At 40.9% G+C, this 26,896-nt stretch overlaps 1 protein-coding gene across 5 annotated transcripts in view; it reads left to right on the top strand.

The window, feature by feature from the left end:
- Positions 1-24,940, top strand: part of STAT4 (signal transducer and activator of transcription 4) — a 100,099-nt gene extending 75,159 nt beyond the window's left edge. For 4 of the 5 annotated variants that reach the window (XM_059393082.1, XM_059393084.1, XM_059393083.1 and 1 more), the window contains 14 exons: positions 1,276-1,335; positions 1,638-1,655; positions 1,745-1,838; positions 3,686-3,730; positions 13,221-13,304; positions 14,817-14,915; positions 17,801-17,936; positions 19,706-19,755; positions 20,217-20,311; positions 20,601-20,737; positions 21,082-21,273; positions 22,587-22,653; positions 23,031-23,139; positions 24,650-24,940. In XM_059393082.1, coding sequence (XP_059249065.1) covers positions 1,276-1,335; positions 1,638-1,655; positions 1,745-1,838; positions 3,686-3,730; positions 13,221-13,304; positions 14,817-14,915; positions 17,801-17,936; positions 19,706-19,755; positions 20,217-20,311; positions 20,601-20,737; positions 21,082-21,273; positions 22,587-22,653; positions 23,031-23,139; positions 24,650-24,676 — 1,213 coding nt within the window. In that variant the 3' untranslated portion in view covers positions 24,677-24,940. The remainder of the gene's footprint in view (positions 1-1,275; positions 1,336-1,637; positions 1,656-1,744; positions 1,839-3,685; positions 3,731-13,220; positions 13,305-14,816; positions 14,916-17,800; positions 17,937-19,705; positions 19,756-20,216; positions 20,312-20,600; positions 20,738-21,081; positions 21,274-22,586; positions 22,654-23,030; positions 23,140-24,649) is intronic. The other variant, XM_059393085.1, reaches the window with a different exon arrangement.
- The last annotated feature ends 1,956 nt before the right edge of the window (positions 24,941-26,896 follow it).

Raw genomic sequence — 26,896 nt, 5'->3', positions numbered from 1 at the left:
TCTTCTGGTGACTCGGATCCTGAAGTACGATCCTTCCTGCCCTAATTCATGTGACCTCTTCACCCCTCACTGCTAACAAGTGCACACATGATACTCCAAACCCTAAAACCAATCCTGTGCTTCATATGGGATTTTTAAGGAACTTTTGTCGCATTCTGCCCACTCTTTTGTTTGGACTCTCCTCTGTGATCGTATCTCTCTCATGCCCATCCGTTGCTTATCACCGTTCTCCATAATCCGTCTTCTCTGTTGAGCTGGACTTCTTCTTCTCCTGCGTAGCCACGGCCGCACTTCTCCCTTCCCCACTCTTCACTACGCAGTCCCCTAGCACCTAGGGCTGCACTGGGTGTGGACGAGGTGCTCAGCACATGCTGAGTGAATGAATGAGGCTTGAGATGAGTGAATGAGTGATTGAATTAATATCTCTGAAACTGGACTGAACCCAGAAAGAGGGTGTATCAAAGGCTACACATCAAAGGAGTTGGGAAAGCGAAAGAATAAAGGAGGAGCTTTATGCACCAGAAGAAGGAATTAAGGGATTGCTCTTCTGATCTTTAGTCACTTCTTTGTTTGGAGTTGGATCTGTTTTAGTTATGAACATTTTTGCTGTTACTTTCATTGTGTATTTTAAGATTGCAAATGCATTCGAATTGGAATTTTTCACAGGTCTGGTCTTTCTCAGTGTTTTTACACTGAGAAAGTTTTTCTCAGTGTTTTTACACTAAGATTTTCCCCCATCAAAATATTTAGTTTCTCGAAACTTACAGTTTTTTATGATCTGAGAATAAAATGTAGCCATATTAATAAAGTTGCAAAGAATTTTCTGTACATTTTTACCTTTAATCCAAATGTGGGCTTTAACCAAAATGTATAGCTATTTTTCTGACCTAGCCATGTATTATCCAATGCACATCAACTGAAAATACTTCCCAGATGTCTGTCAGGATGATATGAAGTGGCTGGTGTCAATATCAGTAATGTGACAAACTAAAAAAGAATTGTACATTTTTGTACAATTTAGTGTACATTAATTATTTTCATTATTTTCATTGTATTTTAATTCCAGGATAGTATATGGTGTTATATTAGTTTCAGGTGTGCAACATAGTGATGCAACAGTGAGTTGGACATTTTTAAAACACACTAACATGTAACTAGAAATAACCTAAATTTTATTTATATATATGACATAAATATATTTAAATTTTAAGATATAAAAAGGCTCTTAACACTATTCATTTTTACTTCTGATTCTTTATTTATGTGTCTTTTCAGACTACTAATAAAATTGCCAGAACTAAACTATCAGGTAAAGGTGAAAGCATCAATTGACAAGTAAGTTTCTAATTTCATTTTGAAACATGAAAATGTGAGACTTTTTAAAAAGAACTTCATTTTTATAGAATGATTTCAAACTTTTCAATGTATTTCTCTAACATTACATATCAATGTACTTCAAATATTTGACTTTGAAGTTCAAACATTTAATAGAACTCCAATGAAGACTTACTTTAAAAAATTTTACTATAAAGTCTTGAAAATTTATGACTTTATTATACTACCCTCTAAAGTATCAAAGACTGTTTTTACTAGATCTATAAAATAGCTCATTTTAAGGAATCTTCTTGGTTTTACAGGAACGTTTCAACTCTAAGGTAAGAAATTTATTTTAGAATTTTTTTTTTGCTGGTCTCATAAATATATTTTGTCTGAGACCATGTAAATAGCTAAGATTTTCCCCCAGCAATCGAAGATTTGTCCTTTGTGGAACTCATGTCAAAGCCATGTCCATTGAAGAATCTTCTAATGGGAGTCTCTCAGTAGAATTTCGACATTTGGTGAGTTCCAATTACACAAGCTTCTCCCCATCCCCAAATCAGATACATCTTTTCAAATAGGTCTTGTAATTCAATGTATTTTGGGTCTGGGGGGGGTTCTTGTATGCGATTAAGGGCCATATTAAGAAATAAAACATGCCATCATTCAAGAATTAAAAATGGCAGAAAGAACATGGAACCTTAACTCAGAAGTCTTAGTTCTCAACATTGGTGATATAGTACCTTGATCGAGTAACTAGACAACAATTGGTCTGTATATTTTGATAAAGACGACAGAGATAATTGGTCTTATAACAGATAGGTATTCCTGATTTATTTTCTACTTTTTAAAATCTCCTCAAGACATGATATCCAGCAACAATGTGTCTGGCCGAAAGTGCTTTCATTTTAGGAGTAGCTTGAGGAAGTAGGATGTTCCTGGGTATGGCGGTCATGTATGGTCTGCTTTGGCATGTCTAGAAAGCTTCTAACCCAGCCTCACCCTGTTGCCTCTTGTTTTTACCACTTCCTCTTAACCTAGAGTTCCCTTCCTGCTTCCTGCTTTCTTTCTAATTCTTTGTGTGGTTCTTAGATTTCCAAAGACTCTACCGCTCTCTTGCCAGACGCATGTTACTTCTGGTTTATTAGCACTTAGGAAGTACCTCACCTGAGTGCCGGGGCACCACCGAATCAGCCCCAAAGGGTCTTTCTAAAAGATAAAATGCAGGTTAATAGGTACCTGCCTATACCAATTTATGCTGGGTTTTAGTTTTGATTTTGTTTTTGTTTGATCTTTAGTACTGAAGAGTACATGTCTTTTTAACTGAATCCCTTCAGTGTGAGGCGGATACAGTATAGTGACAAGTCCTGTGTTATATACATCCTTATAACTAGCTCTCTTTTTGCTTACATTCAGTTTCTATCCTTGAGAAAATTTCAGTAGTGGACAATGTTTGCTAATAAGTAAAGCTGCAAGAGACCCTTAACTTAGAGCTGTTTGTCTCTCAAAATAAGTCATGTGGAAAAGAACAAGGGACATATGAAAAAGTGGTTAGGTCTTTCTTCCAGCAGGTATAATATATAAATTAACAAAATCTTACTTTTTACAGTCCTCTTCTAGTTGCAAAGCATTTTTAAATGTATTATCTTTTGCATAATAACTTTAATTGATTTTTAATACAAAACTAAATGCGGAAAATCAGGGAGGCAAAAATTTAAAAATTAAAAATCATCTGTATCTCACTACCTTGTAACACTATTAACTACTTTTGCTTTTATTCTTTTACATATATACATGTGTATGTACTTTTCAAGTGGGATCAGACTGTACACACTATATACACTTGTCGTCTACCTTTTTCTTTAAATTAAGTAATCTATATCCTGAACCCTCTTGTGTCGCTAAGTCTCTAATGCCTTTAGTAGCTTCCCGTACCGTGGGGCACTACCTCATCATTTGTTTTCCTGGTTCTCTGTGTTGGACTAGCTTTCACAGGGACTGAGAATCATCACAGCTTAGCTCAGACACTACCTTCCAGGTACAAAGGAGTGCTGAGTAGATGATAAACATCGCAGCATGATTTCCTCTTTCCAAAATGTTGGCTGAAAAACACAGTCTTAAGAGTATTCCAACTTGTTCATTTACCTCTGAGGAAGTTTCTACAGCAGCGTCTCAGGAGCTGAAACAGAGAACTTCTTTCTTTTGAATCTGGGCAACTATGTTAGGTTTCCATGAATTAGAAGACATCGGGTTACTGTTCTAAAAGACAAAATTGTGGCCAAGAAAATCGCTATAATGGGTATGACCAACTTGATATTTGATTGCTAGTGCTTCTCCGTCTAAATGGTGTCATTCTTTGTTTGCAAAGCAACCGAAGGAAATGAAGTCCGGTGCTGGAGGCAAAGGAAATGAGGTACAGAATGTTTTCACAAGATCGTTTTCTAAGGAAATAGCCTTCTCATCTCTTATTTTTTTAAAGCTTTAAAGCTGCCCTTTATAGTTTTATAGAAAGTCACATTTGTGTTTCTCTGGTTACAAATTAAAGCTTGAGAATTGCAGACAAGATAAGAAATTTTGTCTTAAAAAGGAGAAAGAGGTGCCTGGGCGTCTCAGGGAGTTAAAGCTTCTGCCTTTGGCTCAGGTCATGATCCCAGGGTCCTGGGATCGAGCCCCGCATCGGGCTTTCTCCTTGGTCGGGAGCCTGCTTCCTCCTCTCTCTCTCTGCCTGCCTCTCTGCCTACTTGTGATCTCTCTCTGTCAAATGAATAAATAAGTAAAGTCTTTAAAAAAAAAAAAAAGGAGAAAACCAGAAATTGCATATAAAAAGACCTTCTTGGAGTACCTGGTGGCTCAGTTGTTTGGCAGGCATCTGCATTCAGCTTGGGTCATGATTCCAGGATCCTGGGATCCAGCCCCACGTCAGACTCCCTGCTTCAGGGGGCAGGGGAGGGAGTCTGATTCTTCCTCTCTCTCTGCCCCCTCCCGCTTTAATGCTCTGTGTCTCTCTCTGTCTCAAATAAATGAAAAAAAAAATAATAATAACACCCTCTTAAAAGAACAACTATTAACATCCTGGTTCACATCATTCTAGATCTTTATCTATGTATATATTACTTTTATATATACATATTTACAGATTGTTTCATAACCTGCTTTTTTCCCCTCATAACAATGTAAGATGAACAGCTTTCCATAACCTTAATACTCTTGGAGAGCAACACTCAAAGTGGTGCCCATATTGCATTTTACAGGTGTGCCATAAGTCTTGAGTCAGTCCTCCACTATTACAAGATGCCTTAAAATCACTCATTTGAGGCACATCTCAAACTTCGTGACCTATAATGTGAAAATCGCAGGTGAAAAACGCCCTATTAATTTATGGTATCACTTTGCCCGTATACGTAAGGTTTGCATCCCACTGGATGAACTGAGTAACAGCACACATGGATGTGGTCCAAGTGTTTGCATTTGAGTCAGTAAATGATAGAGCGGTCAGATCCTGGATTGAAAGTGGCCTTGGAGATCATCTGTTTCATTGGCCTAGATTGCTAAGACCTGTTTGAAATTAGCAAACCTGGGTTTGAGTCCATTCTGACAGTGACTGAAAATGTGATCCTTTGCAAATGATCTGATGGAGAAATATCGCATGTTTTTCCTCTAACTGATCAGGATAGTAGCACCCAATGTGCTCTGCTCAGAGATGCGGTATGTGTAAGGTCATCTACACAAGGCTGTTATAAAGCAGGGAGACTTATTTCTGGTGTGGTTGGTATGGATTCATTCTCCTGGCTTTACAGTCACCGCTGCTAAGAGAAATCTCTTTGAATTATCTGGAAGGAAAAAGCACTTTATAAACCCAGCATTCAACTGCAATCAATCTAGCCCTCCCCACAAAACCACAAAGATTGACTACAACATTTAATGCTCTGCATTTCCCCTTCCAAGAATACTTGATTCCCTTAATTGTATCTTAAAGGGCATTTGCCAAATATCACAGCCGCAGCAAAGATGAGCTAAGCCTTTCAGGTACAGCCTTGGTTTAGGGCCAAGCAGCAAACAGGTCTCTACAGCCCGATATCACGGAGGTAGAGCTTTTGAGTTTAAGGAAATTCTCGTAAACCAGATAAGTAGGAATTATGGTTCCCACCTCATAGAAATCCATAAAGATTTTCCCAATTTCCTAATTGAAACATTAGCACATTATAAATAAAAAGTCATTTCATGCATCTCACTGCGATTTTGGCCAGAGCTGCGAACATTTCATGCAGCATCACGTCCCCGAACAGTATTTGCTAAGTCTGAACAGACTAAACACGGTGCTTCTGGGCTGTTCCTCAGTAAAACAGATCAAACGGGAATAAATGCAAAGAGCTCGGCTTCTCTGACACCTTGTCGTCCTTAAGAATGTAAAACCAGAGTCTTTACTGGGGCTTCCCTAGAGCAGAACTCTCCGTAAATCACCTTCCACTATATGATAACCAAGCAATGTCTCATCGACAGTGTCTACTTATATTACTCTGAATGTATTTCCTCTCATTTTCTGATTAATAACAAAATGGTGCAGTCGTGTCAGAATGATTTTATTCTTCCCTTTTTCCCCTAAATTGGCCGGCTCGATTTTATCTTAAGCTGTTCTTTGAGCTCCCCCTACTGATAGAATCCTAGAATGATGCCTAGGTACATGGAAAACACACACAGAGCAGAGAGTTGTTTCATGTAATATAGGAACTACAGAAAAGTCAAAAACATATGAAGTGGGCTCAGAAAGATAGAAAAGAAATCAGGGGCTTGGCCAGGCAGTAGGAGCGATCAAAAGAAGTCCGGAAAAATTTCGGGGAAGATCTAGCGATAAGGTAGAGTTCATAAAGTCACAGGGCCAGAGATGGTAGTAACCAAAATGTCAGAACAGGAAGCTGGGGCGTGATAGCTCATTTTCAGATTTCAAATGGTAGTCGTCGCTTATCTGAGCACCCGCAGTGGGAGTTCATAGCCCGATAAGAATGGATTTAACAAATCCCCCGTGGCATTAACCTTATGCTGGGCACCAGGAGCTTCACTGACACTGGTACATGGAATTCTTGTGACAGTGCTATGAAGTAGGGACTGTTTGTGCACTTATTTTAGGTAGGGAAACTAAGGCACAGGGTGGTCAGGCCAAGATTCCAGCCATGGCAGTCTGGCTCCCACGTCCATGCTCTTGGCCACTGTGCGGTGCTGCCTCTGGGATCATAAAACCCGGGCGGGGAGATGCGGCCCAACCTCCTCCTGCCGCACACCTCAGTGTGCTCCCTCGGTTTGCGGGGGTTCCTAGAAGAGGGGGGTCGTTGCGACTGCGTGGCTAGCGTCTCGCCTTTCTCCTGCCCTCCAGCTGTTGTCGTACTGTCCCCGCTTTGCCCCGACTCAGAGATCCCATCGCTCTCCCACACCAGAATCCTTCTGAAGTCTAAAGAAACTGAAAATAATGCTTTCTCAGGAAAATCTGTTGACCTCTCCCTGTCTCCTCTGTGCGTCAGTTGGGGGTTGGAAATAGCACCGTGTTGGGGGCTTCCTCTTGCAGGCAGCTGGCCTCGTGCAAGCCGCTTGCCCTAACTAACTCCCAAAAATGGGGGTCGAGTTGACCTGCACTTACAGCCTCGTCTAGAGGATCAGATGAGATGGTGCTTGGGAGAGTTGGCCACGCTGCGCTGTGCAGGCATCTGCTTTGGCTCCCCTTCCCAGGCTGCCCCTTTGTAAAGAAACGTATTCACACAGGTGGGGAAGATCTGTAAAGACAATCCCTGATGTAGGACAAAGTGCTGATGCTTCCTTCCCCTTCTCTACCCAACTGCCAAAGCGCTTGGCTGGAGGTGGTCCCTTTCCAGGGTCCCTGAGCATGTTCTCCTCTGGCTCCAGGTCTCTGAGACCTCAAAGCACCATGTATGGATGTGTAGGCCCTTTCTGTAGGATCACGTCTTGGGTTCCTACTACCACCCCACCCCACCCGTATCTGATACACACACACACAGACACACACAGACACACACACACACACACACACAGATTGGCCCACTTAGTTCTGCTTTTGTGGTTGTCAGAGGTTGGACTGGATACTTACTAAATGATGGAGAACATACAAAAATCTCATGAATGATAGTTTCCCTAGGGGCGCCTCCCTGAATCTCCCTAGCACTCCCTAGCACGTGAGTCAAACAGCACTGGCTGTTACTGTTACTGGCTGGGTAACTCACGTTACCCACAAAGAGGTGGTCGGTCAGGATGTGCAGGGGGTCCTGGCTGTTGGGCTGGATGACGGGAGGAAGTTGCATTCGACCCATTCTGTCCCAGAACAACCACAGATCTGCCCAAGGAGCCATCTCTGGATTTGGGGGCGGGAGTTGGTGAAAGGTGGAGCTCTGGGCCCCCCACCCCTGTTTCAGTCAAGGTCGCTTTATTTTATATATTTTACAGATTGGAACCCAGGTGATGAATTTTTTTTCAAGACTGTGTTTCAAGGTTAAAAAACATATGTAAGCCATTGGATTTAGACAGTTTCTGAAGCTTTTTTGACTAAGGTTCTATAATCTGTGAAAGTTCAAAAGAGAGTATGCTCTTTGCTTCTTTTTTTTTTTTTTAAGGAATTTAATTCTAATAATTTGCTTTGGCATTTCACAACCCCATGGAAATCTGTGAACGTGCTGTCACAAAATCAAGGTTAGCCACTACTGACTCTTTGTCCCACCTTTGTCCTTTCCTTGAAAGAGCCACCACGAACACACAATCCCATCACTAGTAAATAGCCAAACCTGGAAGGCGTCAGACGGTCCCTATAAAATAAACATTCCCAGGAAGCAGGCTTTCCCAGAGGTTCTTCTCCGGCAAAAAGGTGGCTGGAGAGTCGTCGTTGAAATGTGGAACGGTTTGAACAGGCAATCTGGTACGGCAGCCTCTGGAGTACACTCTTCGTCAGTGCGCGGCCACTGACCGGCGACGGTTCTCGCTGCAGACTGCAGGGTTGGGTAATTTTGCTTACGTGGTGGGAAGTCATGAAGCACAAAGGAGCTATTAGTAAAGCCTGGGCGACTAGGGTTTCACGGAACAAAATAGCCAAACTGATGTTCTTTCCAGGTTCGCTGTTCTCAAGCACAGATACGCTACTCACGTGCCAACTAGACCAGGCGTTTTCACAGAAAGTTGATTTCCTTCCAAACAGTTCAAGTAGTGGCAACGCCTTTAAAAAGAGATGTCGATACAAGAATAACAGTAAAAATGTAGACTATTTATGGGACACCCCCCATGGAGCCCCCTCATTCTATGGCTTGAGAATTCATTGTCAATCTCCGTTTATTTCCTACGATTCTGTGATCGAGGTCTATCTCTCCTGGGACTGTACCACTATTTCCCTCTTTTTTATCACTGTTTCCCAGCACCTAACCCAGTGTCTAGCACATGATAGGCCTTCAACAAATATTCATTCAGTGACTGGGATACTATTGTTAGTTGTTTTCTACTCCGTGCAACATTGTCAGAGATTCCGGCTTGTTAAGAGATGAGCGAGGAGGGGCGCCTGGGTGGCTCCGGCGATTAAGCGTCCAGCTCTGCACTCCAGCTCAGGTCGTGATCTCAGGGTCCTGGGAACCAGCCCTCCGCGGGGCTCTGTGCCCAGTGGGGAGCCTGCTTGTTCCTCTCCCTCTGCTCCTCCCCCCACTTGTGTGTGCTCCTCTCTCAAATAAATAAATAAAAATTTTTTAAAAAGTTAGCAAAGAACTTAGATGAAAATCTGCCTTATCCTGGTTGTATTTTCTTTCCTTTCTTTCTTTCTTTCTTTTTTTTTTTTTAGAGAGATAACCCAGGAAACAGACTTTTTTTGGTAAGGTTTTATTCATTTCATTTATATGAGAGAGAAAGGGAGGGCATGAGAGGAGAGAAAGTCAGAGGGAGAAGCAGACTCCCAGTGGAGCTGGGAGCCCGATCTGGGGCTTGATCCTGACACTCTGGGATCATGACCTGAGCTGAAGGCAGTTGCCTAACCAAATGAGCCACCCAGGCACCGCCTAGTTGTATTTTCTTAACAGAGGTTTCCTCTGAAGTCAAAAGCCATAACTATTTGTTAACATACTCTAGATTTCCAAGGTATATTATTAGGCATTGAGCAGAGGAAAGAAAAAAGAATGGTGACATCTATACCTACCTTTTAAAGACTGTGTATATTTTTTTTTCCAGGAGCCTGGTCAAGTAGTTCTGCCAATTTTCCAGTTTCTTAGCATATTATCCCATGTGTGTTTTTCTTTACAAGTATAATGAAGTCAATTCAGTTACATTATTCAGTGGCATATAAAAAAAATCATAAATTTGGGTATTTTAAATCCATAATCATCTCACATGATGGCTTTTAAACACAGCCATGAATGGTGCATCTTATCTGTGGTGTTTTCCCCAGTCTACAAAGAATGGATCCTGGGAATGAGAAATTGAATATTGTCCCTGGCTTGGACCACACTCAGAAAGAAATAAAGACCATGACCTATGGCCATGTGAGCTTTGAATGTTAATGATGCTTCCTTTTGTCAGAGCTGCTTTTCTCCAGGCATGAGTATTATAGTCTGTGTCCTTGCTGGATTTCATTCTAAATGTGCCTCGCAACTGCACCAGGGGCTGTAGGTAACCATTGGGTATTAGTTTGAGGGGGGCCTGGGTGGCTCAGTGATCAGACATCTGACTTCCACTCAGGTCATGATCTCGGCGTCCTGGGATTGAGCCCCGCGTTGGGCTTCACACTCAATGGGGAGTTCGCTTGAAGATTCTCTCTCTCTGCCCCTTCCCCTGTTCTCTCTCAAATAAATAAAAAAATCTTAAAAATACAAAAGAAATTCGTTTGTGTCATTGAGGAGACCTCTCACCATCCACATTCCAGTTCAGTGACTAAAGCATGTAGTCTTCTTCCAAAGCTAAGGGACAAGTCTGAATGCCATTGCTCTGTGTGTCGAGTCCTGGTTTCTCACACTTTGGTGGGGAACACACAGGTGCCCTGACACAAAGATCTAAGGAAATTATCCATCATGAATAATTACGCGTGTGTTATTTGTATGAATTAAACCATAGAGGCTAGTACGGGGCATGGCTGGGACCTCACACTCAACAAGACTCCCTGCAGCTGTCCTCCGGTTGTGGCCTGCCCCACAGAGGGGGGTGTCTGTGGGGTCAAGGCAGTGTCCCAGAGTCCTAAGCACAGACAGCACCATCAGTGCAAACATTTGCACAAGGCACAAGCAGAAGCCTCTGGGCCACACCAGTCAGTGAGGCCCCTCACAGAGGTGGAGGACAGGGGTGGGCAATTGTCCAGCATGGCCTTGATCTCTCCAAGCTACCATGTTCCACTGGAACTCTGAGTAGTTAAAATCTGATCAGTTCGGTCATATGAAAGCTTAGATGTCAAGGCAAGAGACTATACCATACTTTAACAATTGTTAACTTGATTTATAATGGTTAAATGTTTAGACATGTGGTATGTAAGTTTCCTTCTGTGTGCTTGTCTCAGGCCTCTTCAACGTTCTGTGCAGACTTAGGTCATCCTGTCCACCATTGAACTTAGTGGGAATGTGAAGGACACTCATTGGTGAACATGAAATTATGGATTCTTCATTTGTCTCAGGGTTTGCATAGTGGAAGCATCCTATAGGGTGGTGAGATTTTCTGTTTAAAAAATGTGGGTTTTGCTCAACTTGGTGCCTAAACCCAAGCTGACTACTTCATCTCATGCGCAACTAAAGAAACAGCAATTTATTTATTTCAATGTGGGAGGGGTTGGGGGGGCTGGGTGTTTTGTGTGTTGGATGTACTGGGAATAATTTTAGGGGTGATCTAAGGGAATTTCAAGCACAATTTCCATTAGCATAACTTTCTACTAACCCAGTAAAAAGCATTACCACTCTAGTGACTCTAGCTACCTCAAGTCAATGTAAGGCGCCCACAGTGATCTAACCCAAGGGAGAGAGGACTCATTAATTCTCTCCTTCCTTCTCAGTAACAAACCCTAAGTTTAACATTCTTCATTGTCAGTGAAGTAAGTTTTTCTCACGCAATTGTCCTTCACATCATCATATTAGAACCAATTTTATCATTTGAAATTTAATACAGGTAGATTACAACTTGGTATTAATGCTTACTCAATATTGGATCATTTCTCCTAGGGTTGACTCTGCTGCCCCCAATGCCACACTGACATTGCTAGTCTCAATAAGTCTTCTTCCATTTATAGATTCCCACAGGCCTTATTTTTTAACACTGTCTAAGCCTTCAGGGAGCCTGGGTGGCTCAGTTGATTAAGTGTCCAGCTCTTGATTTCAGATCTTGATCTCAGGATTGTTAGTTCAGACCCCATGTTGGGCTCTCTGCTGGGCAAGGAGACTACTTAAAATTATATATAAATAAATTTAAAAATGAAGTTGTTTAATCCTTCTGCATCATCTCCAAATTTTCCACATCTCTTTTGAAACTAAACACAATGTGGATGAAGCACACGGACACTCATCATCTCCAAATTTCACCTGAAGCTCTTCTTAAAATGCAGACTCATTCCTGGCTTGGGATGAGACCAGAGATCCTGTTTTTCTAACCAGTTTTTAGATGCTGATAATGCTGCTGGTCCTGGGCACATAGCAAGGTGCCGTAAGACTTCATTAGAGAAAAACAGCAATTTCTGTCCGACTCCTTCCCATCCCAAACCTACTTTCCAGAGACGATCATTTTTTGAGTCTTACATGCTAATATTATGCTAATATCACACTAATGTTTCTTGATTTTTAAAAAGTTTATATATTTAGCTCCTGAATTCTTTCTATAAAAGAAAACTGTGGCTCTTTTATGCCAGCTTTCTGTATATATAAATTTCGCCCATCTTCACAGTATCATTATAGAACATAGTTTGGTTTAGTCAATATATTCAGCGTTAACGTTAGTATGGATATATAAAAATTATTAACAGCTGAACCCTATATCATAGTATAATTGCATTTCCATTCTTGTATTACTTCCAGTTTTACCTGGATTTATTAGTTGCCTTAATTTCATTTTATTCAATCAATTTATTTTATGTAACTGTCACTAATGTAGCCCAAAACTTTTCTTCAAAACTCAAAAATTTCTTCTTTCTTTTTAATAAGATTTTTTAAAAAATATTTATTTATTTATTTGAGAGAGACAGAGTGCACAGGGAGGGGAGGAAGAGAAGGAGAGGGACAAGCAGACTCTGTGCTGAGCAGGGAGCCCAGTGTGGGCTCATCTCACAACTCTAAGATCATGACCTGAGCTGAAATCAAGAGTCAGATGCTGAACTGGCTGGGTCACCCAGGCGCCCTGAAACTTGGAAACATCTTGCAATACGGTCAAACAGGTCAATCGGAGTTTTTTGTGTTTTCCTTTTTTCCTAGCGACATCCTCCTAGGAACCCTCTGTCTCTTCCTATGATTTGGGTTGGTTGCCCTCTGATTCTGTTGCACAACTATTTTTTGTTGTATTTTTTAGTTCTTAAAAAATACTTCCTTTCACTTTTTAAACAAATTCATTATCACACTGACTTGTTTGTGTTATATCTATATACATATACCTTGCTTTTATAATAGTCTGTAACCCAGAAGGACTAATTTTTAAAAATTAAAAATAAAGAATTATTAGTCTGCATTTAAACTGATGAAAATATGGAGGAATTTTAAAAGTCATAAATTACCTTGATATCATTCTTTTGTAGAAATAAGATTTCTCACTCTGTATATATTCTAAATAACTTTTTTAAATAATAAAAGGGAATATCCCATAATAGAGAATGTTTGGAGTATTTACTTTAAGACTTTGTTAATTTTTATAGAAGCAGACCTAATACTACATAGCAGAACATTTGTAAGGTAACAGTTGATTTCTTTATTCCTTAGGGTTGTCACATGGTGACTGAAGAGCTTCATTCTATAACCTTCGAAACACAGATCTGCCTCTATGGCCTGACCATAGATTTGGAGGTAGGTGTCAATCAAGTATTTACTAATAATATATTCAGTCATCGGCTGGCATTTATAGATGAAAGCTGAGTCTTTTCTGGGTATTAGTACATTCCCTTTTTATCATTTTTGTTTAGAATTTTGTTTAGAAACTTTAGGGAACCAATATGTCAGATAGTTACTAATTAGTCAACATTCTACTATTAGAATGTATACTATTCCGGTTAAATACAATGATCAAATCTCATGGGTATTATCAGTTGAATATCTATTGAATAATTGGTTGCCCAGATTGCATGTTTGTTGGTTCACTTTCTGGGATCTTCTGAGTCATGAGTAGTTAGTGGAAAGCCTAAAGAGAAATAAGTATCCTTCAACCATGTCACTTAACGATACACTTTCCAAAAATTTAACTTGTACGTGAAATCCCTCAGAAGGAAAGCTTTTTTAATGTAATGAGTAAAGACAAATGATAGGAACATTAACGATACACTGTTTTGATCCTCTTATAACAGTCACCCTTGTACTCAAAGGAGGAATAAAGCCATTTTGAGGATTAGATCGAACATGACTATGAGCTCCTTGAAGGCAAGGCATCATGACTTTGTCACTCCATTAGCCGTGACTCGGTGCCTGGCCCGTAGCAGAGGCTCAACACAGGTTAAATCAGTGAATGGCTGGTGCGTGAAGGAAGAGTTGACATGCCCTGAATATGATACTATTTGTGGGATGTGTTGTTTTAGAGTGCTGCTTTTCCTTTTTTATTGGAATGAGTGGAGATATGTACAAATTTTCCGTAAATGCCTTCCTCATCACTTCTTCCCACACTTCTCTTTCTGTTTCCATGAGCTGTTAACTGAGGGATCTCGCTGTCCACAGAAATCCAGCCACTGTTAATGAGAAGGGACTAACGTAGGTTGATTGCATTTGCGCCCTGGTCTGTGAAAGCCTGTTTGTTCCACGAGGCTGAGGACAACAGTCCCAGCCCTGCTAAGCTGAGTGTCAGAGCAGGCCAGGCCGCTGTCTTTCTCATAAAGCGTGCTACATTGCTTCCCTCCCCATCTTCTGCAGTGAAAACGCCCATGTCTACCACTGATGTTAATTAATGTCTGATCATAAATTGAATATGTTGATCCATTTCACCGATAAATTTAAAATTAAATTCCTTATAGTAACTTACTAAGAGTACAGCCACAAAATCAATACAAGTTCTATCTAGTTGCTGTATGTGATATAAGTATAAACATTTATGTGCTGTCGAGGGAAAATACTGGAGAAGCTAAGTGACCAAGCACTCTGAAAGGATTCCCGTTTTTATGGCTTCTTTCATCCCTACACCTTGATTCATATATGCTCAGAAAATTCCCGTCCCTTCACAAGCCATTTTAGTAACCAGGGCAGGGAAGACACCAGGATTGAAGGAGTAGAGCTGGCTTGAGCTGGCCCTTTAGGGGACAGGATCAAGAATAAAATCAGCACAAGGTGCAACTACCTGTAATAACTGTGCTTTTCTTTTTTTTTTTTTTAAACCAGACCAGCTCGTTACCTGTGGTGATGATTTCCAATGTCAGTCAGTTACCTAACGCTTGGGCATCCATCATTTGGTACAATGTGTCAACCAGTGATTCACAGGTAGAGTCTCTGTTCCTATTTCTCCTCCTCTAATTCTATTTGATTTGCTTTCTTGTTTTATTTTTTTAAATTTTTTTATTATTTGAACATATTTTAAAATGAAGAAACCATTTTTATGTGTTGGTATCTTTTATCCCAATCATCAGTATTTCTGTGAGGTAGTGTCACCCTTTTTTTTTTTTTAAGATTTTATTTATTTATTTGACAGACAGAGATCACAAGCAGGCAGAGAGGCAGGCAGAGAGAGAGAGAGAGAGGAGGAAGCAGGCTCCCCACTGAACAGAGAGCCCGATGCGGGGCTCGATCCCAGGATCAAAAGACATCTATATATGAATCAAAAGACATCTATATATGATTTTGAATACATATTTTATATATATTATATTATATTTTATATATATATATATATATATATATATATATATATATATGAAATTTGGCATGTCTTTGTAGGTTGTTTTCTCCCAGAACTCCAATATATTTAATATTTAGTCGCATGAATCCTCTCTCATGTTATATTTAAAGTGATGTGTTTTGATGTACTTGGACGCTGGAAGAATTCCGGCAGCAAAACTGACAGGCGGCTATTTGTTAGTTCTGTGGGTCTGATCCGCTCCCAGCAATGTGCCTCACAGAGAGTTCTAGCCCCGCCTGGTGGCTCTGTTAACGGGACTGCGGGGAGACTTCTTGGTCTGGAATTTAATGTCTGACTGCTGTGTTCACCTCCTTAACTACTTCTGGCCACACCACCACACAGACTTTTCTACAAAGGTAGAAAATTAGTTTCCAAATAAATGACTAGAATATCATCCAATGTTGCCTAACTACCCTCTGACTAGACAAATTTTCAAGTTGATTATAGATTTAATCTGTTCTAGACCCAAATTGAGTTTTAATGCCACCTGGTGGTTATTTGAGACATTGATCAGAAATTGGCCTCCAGTTACAAAGCTCGCTGAAAACAGATGCTCTTCTTAAAAGACACCCAGGGAAGAGAGCAACAAGAAACGATGAGTCAGCCCTTCCTCTTCTTCCCTCTTACAAAATCTCGGTGTGTTGTCTTGGAAACACGAGACTTAGAGAAAATAGGTCAAATATAAATAACATTTCTTCTTAATTCAAAGCAAATATTCACTCTTCAGGGATTTTTTTTTTTTTTTACCTTAGGTCCTAGCAAAATAAGAACAGACCTAATGAGTTAGCTCTGAGTGTTTTTCCTTCTTTAAAAATGTGCCCAATAAGGAAACAACATGGAAGGTGACTTGGCCTGATTCCTTCTCATCCTCCCTTGGCCTGGCATCCGAGACAGATTAATTGCAGAGAGGAAGGCTGCGTAGGGTGTGTGATGTGTCACTTCCTCGCAGGCTGCAGTGAGTGCAGGGCTCACTAGAGAAGTTATCCTGCCTTAAAACCAAGAAAAGCCTACAGCCCTGGAATTAAACGCCATTCCCATTAGGAGCTACACATATTCCGAGCTTTTCATTCAACCTCAAGGTGGAGGAGGAAAGAGGGGTCACTTCTCTGTCCTCCGTGTGCAGCACTGTTGCACTTAGCTTTCCTCAGCATCCTCCTTCTGTCAGAAAGCCACCAGAGTTGTCACACGAGCCATCCCAGACTCCGCTCTGCTCCTGGATGAGGAATGTGGGTAGCAGGTCATGTACGGCTGACAGTGGAGAAGCACGGAGTCCAGCATAGCAGCGAACTCTAGTTTCTCTTCTTCACGCTCTTCTGCTTCAAGACCTAAGTCCCCAGACCTCAGTTAGGTTCTATGCCTTTGGTCATCTACCCAGACGCAGTTCTCTGGTTCAGGGGAAACAGCTTCTCTAGAAATTCTCTCCATTCCTCCCCTTCCCATCTCCCCCTTCCGGTTGGAGGCTGTATCCTCTTTATTCCCACCGTCTGAAGTCTCGTAGGTTGGTTCCTTTTCTTGCTGCCCAGTGTAGTTTATGCTTCTCCCTGTACTGCACTACGTTACTCAATTCTTCCCTCCTTCTGTCTTTAAAACATCTTTCTTGGCTTTCACACCTTCTGCTTCCCAGTAATCTAAAATGAAGTCTTCTCTTTCACTCTTGCTGATCCAGTTTCTGGCACAAGCAGTCTTGTTTGCGGTTAGTCATACAGAAGGTTCTCTTGTCCAGATCAGAAGAGAAAGACTACTATACTGTTCACAAAACAGGACTCAGGTTAATTACGAATTCACATTGTAGGGTCCCCTACGTTAGCCTGAGGCTTAGCTTTTTGTGCTTTGGGATTCTTTGGTCAAAGTATAACTTGTACCAATTCATAATAAACTAATTAAATAACTCAATGTAGGTTTTTTTAAAAGATTTTATTTATTTATTTGACAGAGAACACAAGTAGGCAGAGAGGCAGGCAGAGAGAGAGAGAGAAGCAGGCTCTGCACTGAGCAGAGAGCCCGATGCAGGGCTCGATCCCAGGGTCCTGGGATCAGGACCTGGGCCGAAGGCAGAGGCTTTAACCCGCTGAGCCACTCAGGCGCCCCCTCAATATAGGTTTTGCTTAAGATTGATATATTTCAAAAAGAGAATATTTGCCCCGTGATTTGTTGGACAGTATTAAGTACTTGTATGAATTGATTGATAGCCCATAATCCAAGGAAAGTTAAGAAATGCCCAATGATTCTTTCAAGGATAAGATGGAGCCATATATTTTATTGGACACAGGGGTTAAGGAACTCTTTAGGAAAAGACAAAATCAGTGTCAGTTAAAAAGCACATCAGAGATGAAGTGATATTCCGTATATTAACTTAGATTGGCCGAAAGAGTTTAAAACAGGCATTTTGGATCCTGAATTATAGTGTGTTCAGTGTGATTAATGACTATGATCATCATCACGACTCTATTTCATCATGACTCTATTTCAGAACTTGGTTTTCTTTAATAACCCTCCATCGGCCACTTTGAGTCAGCTCCTGGAAGTGATGAGCTGGCAGTTTTCATCGTACGTCGGCCGTGGCCTTAACTCAGATCAGCTCAATATGTTGGCAGAGAAACTTACAGGTGAGAGTGGGTAGATACGGGAGACTGCCCTTTGTTTGGGGTCCTCGAGCATTTTAAAGAGCCAGGTGATATTACTACTATGAATAATAATAATGATAGTCACAATTTATTGAGTACCCACTGTATTGCCAAGCACAGAGCTAAATGTTATGTCGTTTTTCTTGGGAAAGGGTAACTCACTATTCCTTCCATTTTATAGACAGGGATACTGAAATGCAGAGGTTAAGTGACTTACCAGGCCTGCGTGGCTAGAACATAGCAAAGCCAAGACACAGACCAGGCCTGTCCGGTTCCAAAGCTCCTTCCTTTCCATTCCACTTTCCAGTCTCTGGGGTGTTTGATGTCATTTCCACTGAGTGTGATGTGAAGCCTTAATGGTGCTTTGACTTGGCTGCTAATATCACGATGGTCCTTAACCAACTCGACAATAGCTGATTCCAGGACCAGGGAATTTAATAGCAATTAAAAGCCACCCAGACAGTACTTAATTCTCCATATCAAGAAAATTTCAGTTTTGACTAACATGTTTAAAGTTTGCAAAATAGAATCATTGGTACTTCCTGTAGTGACTATAGTGTAAAATTTTTGTAAAACAATTTCAAAAGATATATCTATATTTTGACAACTCTGGGGTGAACATATTTACCACCAAAAGAGAGTTAAGATGGCATTCGTGTACTAGCATATTTGTATCCTAGAATTGTCTGCCAAGTAGGGCCGCAGACACATTTGCGCATCAGTAGTGAACTCGTGCGATTTGGCAAAAGTGCAGCCGGGTTGCCGCTTGGATCCAGCACCTGCTCAACAGGTGTTTGATGAATCGGATCTTTGGGGAATATTAAAAAATTTAGTTAACGTAAATATGTTTTTTGAACTTATTTAGTTTAAAAACTGCAGTGGTAGGCCTATTTGTTGAGTGAATAAAGTTTTTAATATGTAGTGTAGATAGAAGCCATGTCCTTCCAGATCTTTATGAATTATCCTTATGAGTATAATTTCCTTAAAAATTTACATAGAAACTCCTGTACCCTTTCATCGCCCTGAATCAAAGTAGTCAACGGCTTCTTATTACCCAATGGATCTCGAGCTCATTCTTTTTCTATTAGTAATTAGGACTCCTGGTGATCTGGCCATATCTAACTTATATAAATTTATTTTATGTTTATTTACCAACATCAGGCAGCTCTTGCTGTCTCCTATATAAGCTATGTTCATGTCCACTATGTTTCTTCCTTCATTATTCTTACTAGAGTGTGGTTTCCTCTTCCTTCTCCTCTGATAATTTATATCGTATCTATTCATGGGGGCCTGGCCCCAGACACTCACCCTCTTTCAAAGTTATCTTAGCTCCTCCATTGAAAAGAATTTCTTCTTAGAAAATACATCTCATGGTATCTTCACGTTTTTACTGTTGCTAGGATTAAGTACTCTGCAAACCCATAACCAGTGCTTAAGAAATTTTCAAAAGGGACTGGGTAAAGCCCTAATTGTGCACCTTGGGGCACCTGGGTGGCTCAGTTGATTAAACGTCTGCCTTCAGCTCAGGTCATGATCCCAGAGTCCTGGGATCGAGCCCACACTGGGCTCCCTGCTAGGCGGGGAGTCTGCTTCTCCCTCTCCCTCTCCCTGCCTCTCTGCCTACTTGTGCTCTCTATTTCTCTGTCAAGTAAATAAATAAAATCTTTTAAAAAAATAAGTAAATAAATTGAGCACCAAAGTGAAAATCCTTAACTGTTTAATAAAAATCTCATTCTTTTCTTTTCTTTTAGTCCAGCCTAGCTACAATGATGGTAATCTCACCTGGGCCAAGTTCTGCAAGGTACAAATAGGGGAACAAAAATATTATTCCGAAAAAATTTTTTAAGTAGTGTTTCTTTTTCAGCCTCCACATCATAATCTGGGATTTTGAGGGTTTCCTGGATACAGGTTTTTTTTTTTTTTAAACTCTAAACTAGTATCTTATGTTTAAAGGAAGTATTTTGGGGTCCCTGGGTGGCTCAGTCAGTTGGGCAGCCAGCTCTTGGTTTTTGCTCCGATCATGAGCTTAGGGTCCTCGGATAGAGCCCTGCATCCAATGAAGCTCCCTATTCAGTGGGGAATCTGCTTCAGGATTTTCTCTCTCCCTCTGCCCCTGCCCCCTCTGGCTTTCTTTCTCTCAAATACATAAACATTTTTTAAAAGTTTAAAGCAAGTATTTCCTTGAAAAGTGGAACTTGAATTACTGTATCAATATTACTGTTAAAATAATCATTGTCCTGACATGTTTGTTTATTACAATAGGAACACTTACCTGGTAAATCATTTACCTTTTGGACATGGCTTGAAGCAATATTAGATTTAATTAAAAAACACATTCTTCCTCTTTGGATAGATGGGTGAGTTACAGGCTATATTTTCCATATGAGTTCATTAGGTTCTTATTTTTAAGCTGTTGGGTTTTTTCCTTTCTTTTTCTTTTTAAGCATGTGTATTGATGGGGGTGGGGAATAGTTCAGTTTTTTACATTCCTCACAGAGTACTAATATTTAATCTTACAGGAGTATTTCATTGACTTTCTATTATATTCAGAACGAATTTAGGTCTGTTCTTTGTAAATGAAATACATATAAATGTAATAAATTGCAGTGTTTGATCAGATACAACTGTGCGTTGTTCTATTTTTAGGTATGTCATGGGCTTTGTTAGCAAAGAGAAGGAGCGCCTCTTGTTAAAGGATAAAATGCCTGGAACCTTTTTGTTACGATTCAGTGAAAGCCACCTCGGAGGGATAACTTTCACCTGGGTCGACCATTCCGAAAATGGTACCTGCGCTCTGTCGCTCACACGTGGGACGTTTGTACTGGGTTTGGCTCTCGGTGTTTCCGTTTTCAGAAGTGTGTAGCTTGGTGTTCTGCTCTTCATGTGTCCAGGGGGTTGGAGGCTGGTTGTTACAGTTGTCCCAGAAGAGAGTCCCACGGATTTCTCACGATCTGTGTGGGTGTCCTCTCCTGCCTGGCAGGCAGCGCTGCCCGCCTGGCAGGGAAGGGCCGGCCTCGTTTGATAGCCAGGGACGTGGAGGTGATGTGGGCAGGAAGAAGGGGCCCAGAGATGCCTGCAGGAGCCTGAATGTCCCTGCCCCCCACACACACCCTTTCTGTCTCTCCAGGAGAAGTGCGATTCCACTCTGTGGAACCCTACAACAAAGGCCGGTTGTCCGCTCTGCCGTTCGCCGACATCCTTCGAGACTACAAGGTTATTATGGCTGAAAACATTCCCGAAAGCCCTCTGAAGTACCTTTATCCTGACATTCCCAAAGACAAAGCCTTCGGTAAACACTACAGCTCCCAGCCATGCGAAGGTTAGGTTCTTTCTGTTTGCCTGTTTTTGTCAGCTTTTGGCAAATAACCTCATATTGCAGTAAAGTAAACGAAGTTCCTCTTTTGATGTTTACTTTGACTGTCATAAGTCATAGGGCGTATGTGGCGGTCAAGGCCTTAAAAACGAAGTTGGGTGTCAACAGTTCCTGAAGAGGGACAGCTGGGCAGTCCAACCCGAGTAGTCAGTCACCCGTGGCTGTGCCCAGACTCACAGGGCCATGGTGCTGACTCATGGCTCCCTGTAGAGCTTCCAGCTTCCTCCTTCCTAAAATGGGAGCAGGGCTAACTTCACATCTGTGACTGGGAGACAGGAAAAGGAGGAGGCAGTAATGATTAGAAAGCTGTTAAGAGTTATGGGAGGGGCACCTGAGTGGCTCAGTGGGTTAAGCCTCTGCCTTCCGCTCAAGTCAAAATCCCAGGGTCATAGGATCGAGACCCGCATTTGGGCTCTCTACTCAGCGGGAACCCTGCTTCCCCCTCTCTCTCTGCCTGCCTCTCTGCCTACTTGTGATCTCTGTCTGTCAAATAAATTAAAAAAAAAAGAGTTATGGGAGTCTGTTTCTGCAAAGGAAAGCAGAGGTTTATAAGCTTTACATTTTTTGCCTTACTATAGTCTCATGATTTCGCTTGGGCGGTTTGCTTGCCAGGGAGGGGGCGAGGGGTCAGTGCTTCTTTCCCCACCTGCTGGCCTGCCGATAAGTCTGGGCATACCTGCCTTTCCTGTTTGTATCCTAAGGGGCTAAAATAATACCCAACCAAAAGAAGCATTTGTTAAATACATGAAGAATATAACTAAAATTAGCTACATAACTGTAATGTTAAGTTTACCATTCTGTATCTCCAATGCAAGTGTACATGATCCATTAAGATGCTCGTCCATAGCGACGAAATCCGCGAGCACCATCTTGCAGAACAGTCTGCAACTGTCACCCACAGACGCGACCTGCTGCTACCCTACTGACTTACGATAAATCCCCCGATATGCAAATCAATCAAATATAATCAAACTTAAACCGTAACATTGAACACAGGTAATATAGTTGACTCCCACTTTTTCTCACACATTTTGGAGACAATAATGTGTAAAGTCAGATTAGGCCTACCAGGAGATTATTCTCTTCTTACACATTTTATGTTCATCTCAAATACTGGTTCATCTATTCAACTGCAAACTTCTGTGAGTCACTGAACAATCATAATCTCCCTCTTCTTTTTAACATTACTTATATTTTTCTAGGCTTTAAAAAATTTATTAGTAATATTGACAAGGTTTCTTTCCTGCTTTATTTTCCAGTTTCAAGACCAACAGAAAGGGGGGACAAAGGTTACGTTCCATCTGTTTTTATACCCATCTCAACAATGTAAGTAACCTTAGCCACATGTAAAATATCTCTTACTCAATTTTTCTTTTTTAAAAAGAGCACTTGTACATGAAATTTTAAGATGGAGCCAAGCACCGATATACCTGATGATAAAACATTTTAATGCTCAATGTCCCATTTGCTCTAATACATAAAGCTAGTCAGGAAGCACCATGCTCTCCCATGACTGGAATTATAAAGTTGCCTTTTTAGATGTCGTATATCCCAGAGTACGCTGAATGATCTGATTTCAAACAATGAATTAGGCATCTCAGAGAAACAAATAGATGAGGCCCTAGAACTGAGTTCCTGACACAGTGTCATCAGAAGCTGTCATTTTTAATCCTTTTCAACATGTACTTTGTTATCTCTTTAAGCCGAAGTGACTCAACTGAACCACATTCTCCATCAGATCTTCTTCCCATGTCTCCAAGTGTCTACGCCGTGCTGAGAGAAAACCTGAGTCCCACAACAATCGAAACTGCAGTATGTTCCCTTTCTTTTCTGTTGCTCGTCAAGGGCACTCCTAATGAAGCAAATGTGGTACCCGTTAATCAAAGGGGTTGACGTTCCACCTGAGAAGTGAGAAAATGGTTTTGTTGGACCAAATCCCTGAGCATAACACTGGGTGTGTCTGTATGTTCCTGTGGGTCACTGATATGGGCATTGAAAACAGACACCTTCATTCATTTGGGCTGCTTTAAGTTCTTTCCATCAAAAGCCATCAAGGAATTCCTCTTCCTCACTCATGTACATTTTGTCCCTACTTCTGCCGTTGGCCGCACCACTCCCCACCACTCTCCCACATTAATAGACAATACACATTAGTCAATATTTATAAGCCTATAATGTTCGATATTTATTTTAGTTCGAGAATCACAAATTCCAATTTTTCATTATTAATTTTTACTTGCATTATTAATCCTGTCCTAGGAACTTCTGTAAGTAGCACATGAATTACAGTCAGTAGTAGCATAATACTACTCTCCTGAGAACTTAATCACAATCTTAAATAAAATAATGTGATGAGGATACATCCTATCTACTATTATTCCTCAGTACCATCAAGTGATTCAGTTTATATTCAGATGAACATATGAGAATAATAGAATCCTGAGCCCCAAGAAATTTGTTTGTTGGGTGTGGGGGAGGAAAATTTTGACTTTACCCTTCAAGGTTCCTTTGGCTGATCGAAGATTGAAATTGACATGAAGCAGATTAATAAGAGAAAATCAAATAATTAATAACTAAGTAAAGGACTAACAGGGGGGCCATAAGAATATGAGGCCCACAGACAAGGCAGACAGGCTTGTACGCCATTCTGAGCTAAGAGGAAGGGGCTGGGATCTGAGACTTCAAAGGGATTGAAGACAATTCACAGGAAGATGAAAAAGAGGAAATATTTCATAAACAAATGTTTGCTGGGGCTGTACAGAAACAATGGGGCACAGAGAAGAATTTTAACAAACAAACTTTGAGTTCCTCCCTGTCTACCACGCCTCATTCATATTATACTGTAGTTATCTATGGCGATAACTCCCTTCTTAGAGCCAGATTCTCTGTCTAAATTCTTTTAACCAGTTAGCGGGAAGGTCAAAATCTCTTCCTGAGCTTTTTATTTCTTAAAATAATCAGCCTAAAATAATCTACATGCTAAAAAGACACGTTTGGGTGGCAAATTTTGTTCCTCTACACAGATTATAAAGTTTTAGTCCTCTCAAAGGTTTCCAGGGATGGGGAAACCCACAGTCCCCTTTGACAGCTTATTCCAATCTTAGTTGTCTTAAATCATTTAGTTATAAGAGAACTTTTGCTACATTTTTCACACATTTTCTCAGCACATTTTTGTGGGATGAAATTTGTGAGTGCTTACTAGTTAAATGGTAGAAAGATTGTGAAGTATTTAGTAGACAAAAAGGTGTTTACCTAAAAAACTATGACTTATTTGCAAAAACCAGTAATTTCCTCAAAAGTCATTTTCATTTTCCAATTTTAGATGAAGTCTCCGTATTCTGCTGAATGATAGGAGAAATTCTGGACAGTCAAAAGAAGGAAGCAAATGAAAAAGCTTAAAGACTGATCTTTGCCAACAATCGTACTTATTTCTTCAGCTTTGTACATACCAGTTTCCAGGAAATGGTTGAAGTCTGAAGCTCTCCTCTCACTGGCATGACACCACTAACTGGGAATGTCCTGACTAAAATGCTAAAAACCGAAGCTTCAGATAAACTTGCAAGATAAGGCACTTTAAGAAACCAGTGTTAATATAACATCAACAAAAAATTCATTTGTATTTGTTTCATTTTTTACTTTGTTTCTCACATGTGACTTATGATTTTGGCTCTAGAAGGCTTAAGTGTTACAATTTCAGAATAGGTCATGAATGACAAAGTCACACCTACATCACTCAAAACCCAGCAAGAAGACCTGAGAGAAAAGCCAAATAAGCTGATATCCTGAGTTCTAGCAGGTGAAAGCCATCACCCTGGATTTCAGACATTCTTCCCTCTGGAAAACCCTCTCTAACTCTCTCCCACCCCTCTTTTGTCCCTGAAGCAAGCCAGCCAGAAGCTAATGTTTAATAGGAAAGATTTCTAAGAACAGAAGGTCTTAACACAACCTGCCTTCTCAGAGAGATGCCATCTTACCAATGGCATCTTCTACGCCCACTCACATGCGCCCGACTGGATCCTCTGTTGTTCCCCTAGAGACAAACTCTGCACCTGTCCCAAGGCCAGTTCCCTTATTCCTTTGCAAGCTCCTGATAGTAGTCTCTCTCGCTCTCCCTTTTTTTTTTTTTTAAGATTTTATTTATTTGAGAAAGAGAGCAAGAGAGGGAGAGAGAGGGAGAAGCAGACTCCCCACCGAGCAGGGAACCTGACGTGGGGCTCAGTTCCAGGACCCTGAGATCGTTACCTGAGCCAAAGACAGGCACTTAACCAACTGAGTCACCCAGGTGCCCTTCTGATAGTACTCTTAAGGTCAAGGTTGTCTGTTACCATGCTAACTTGAGGTACATTCTCCCAATGCCCTCCTCCACATGCCCAATTTTCTGCAATTCAAATATATCAACTGTGGAGGAAGTGCAAAAGTGGAGGAAATAACCATAAACCTGGTTTAAAGTTATTATATCTTGATTGGTACTTTGAATTATAAAGTGATTATTATAGTGTTATCTTTAAAGAGGTAATCTCCTACCAGGATAACTCAAATAATGGGATTTAGAAGCCAAAGAAGGTTGCAGAAGTTTTTCATTCTCTGGAATGTATTAAAAGTATGATATACTCTTATTCAGCAGAATGTTTAAAAACTTCTCAGTATAGAGCCCGGTAGCAGAATGCCAAGGTTTCATGTGTGATCTCAACCACCATTGTGATTTGAGGGCAGACAATGCGAGGACATCTGCAATGCTCCCTCTAACAGAGGCAGAGGGCATGTAAGAGTAAGAGTTCAGTAAGTGGCTGTTTGCACGTAGATTCAGAAAATCAAAATCAAGTTCTTGATCGCATTATAGACTTAGTTGCCCAAGAGTGCGAGTCTTGCATTCTAGAAATCATCTTTGTGAGAGTAATGGGACTTGGTCAGGGGATTCCTGGAGACGCCCGTTTAGTTGAGGATAAGATGTGCCACATGGGATGAAGTGCAGTGAGTGGGAAGAGAATTTAATCACCAAATCTCCCCCTAATCCTCCCCAGAATAGGTTTTTCCTTACAACTGGCAGCAAATAAGTAGCATTTAATGAAATAAAATGTAGATTTATTTTTCAAATATTAATCACATTTTCACTCCTCCCCTCACCCATCCCAGACCAATCACAAACGTCCATTTTGCTAATCCCTTTTCAAATTCTTTTTCACATAGGCTCACTTTGACCAACTGTACTGAATATCAGTGCCTTTATCTGAAATAAATGTTGAAAGGAGGAAGTTTCCAGTTAACTTCCTCAAAGTCTTTAGGTAGCAAGAAAGCCTGTCCATGGTGTTTTTACAGCGCCCTCTTTGAGGACTCTGGTGGGCATGTTGTGTCTTACAGTGCCGGTTGCACAACTGTGTGGGTTTGTCAGAGAAGGGAGAATTTATTATGTGTTTATTGTACTTCCTTCAGCCAGACATTAAAACATGTAAGCAGTCAGGGGTGCCTGGGTGGCTCAGATGGTTAAGTGGCCAACTTTTCGTTTCGGTTCAGGTCATGATCTCCCGGGGCCTGGGATGGAGCCTTGCGTTGGACTCCACACTTGGTGAGG

The sequence above is a fragment of the Mustela nigripes genome, chromosome 3 (assembly GCF_022355385.1).
Source record: "Mustela nigripes isolate SB6536 chromosome 3, MUSNIG.SB6536, whole genome shotgun sequence".
Lineage (NCBI taxonomy): Eukaryota > Metazoa > Chordata > Mammalia > Carnivora > Mustelidae > Mustela > Mustela nigripes.
The sequence above is the reverse complement of the archived record's forward strand: the minus strand, read 5'-3'. Positions and strand labels throughout refer to the sequence as shown.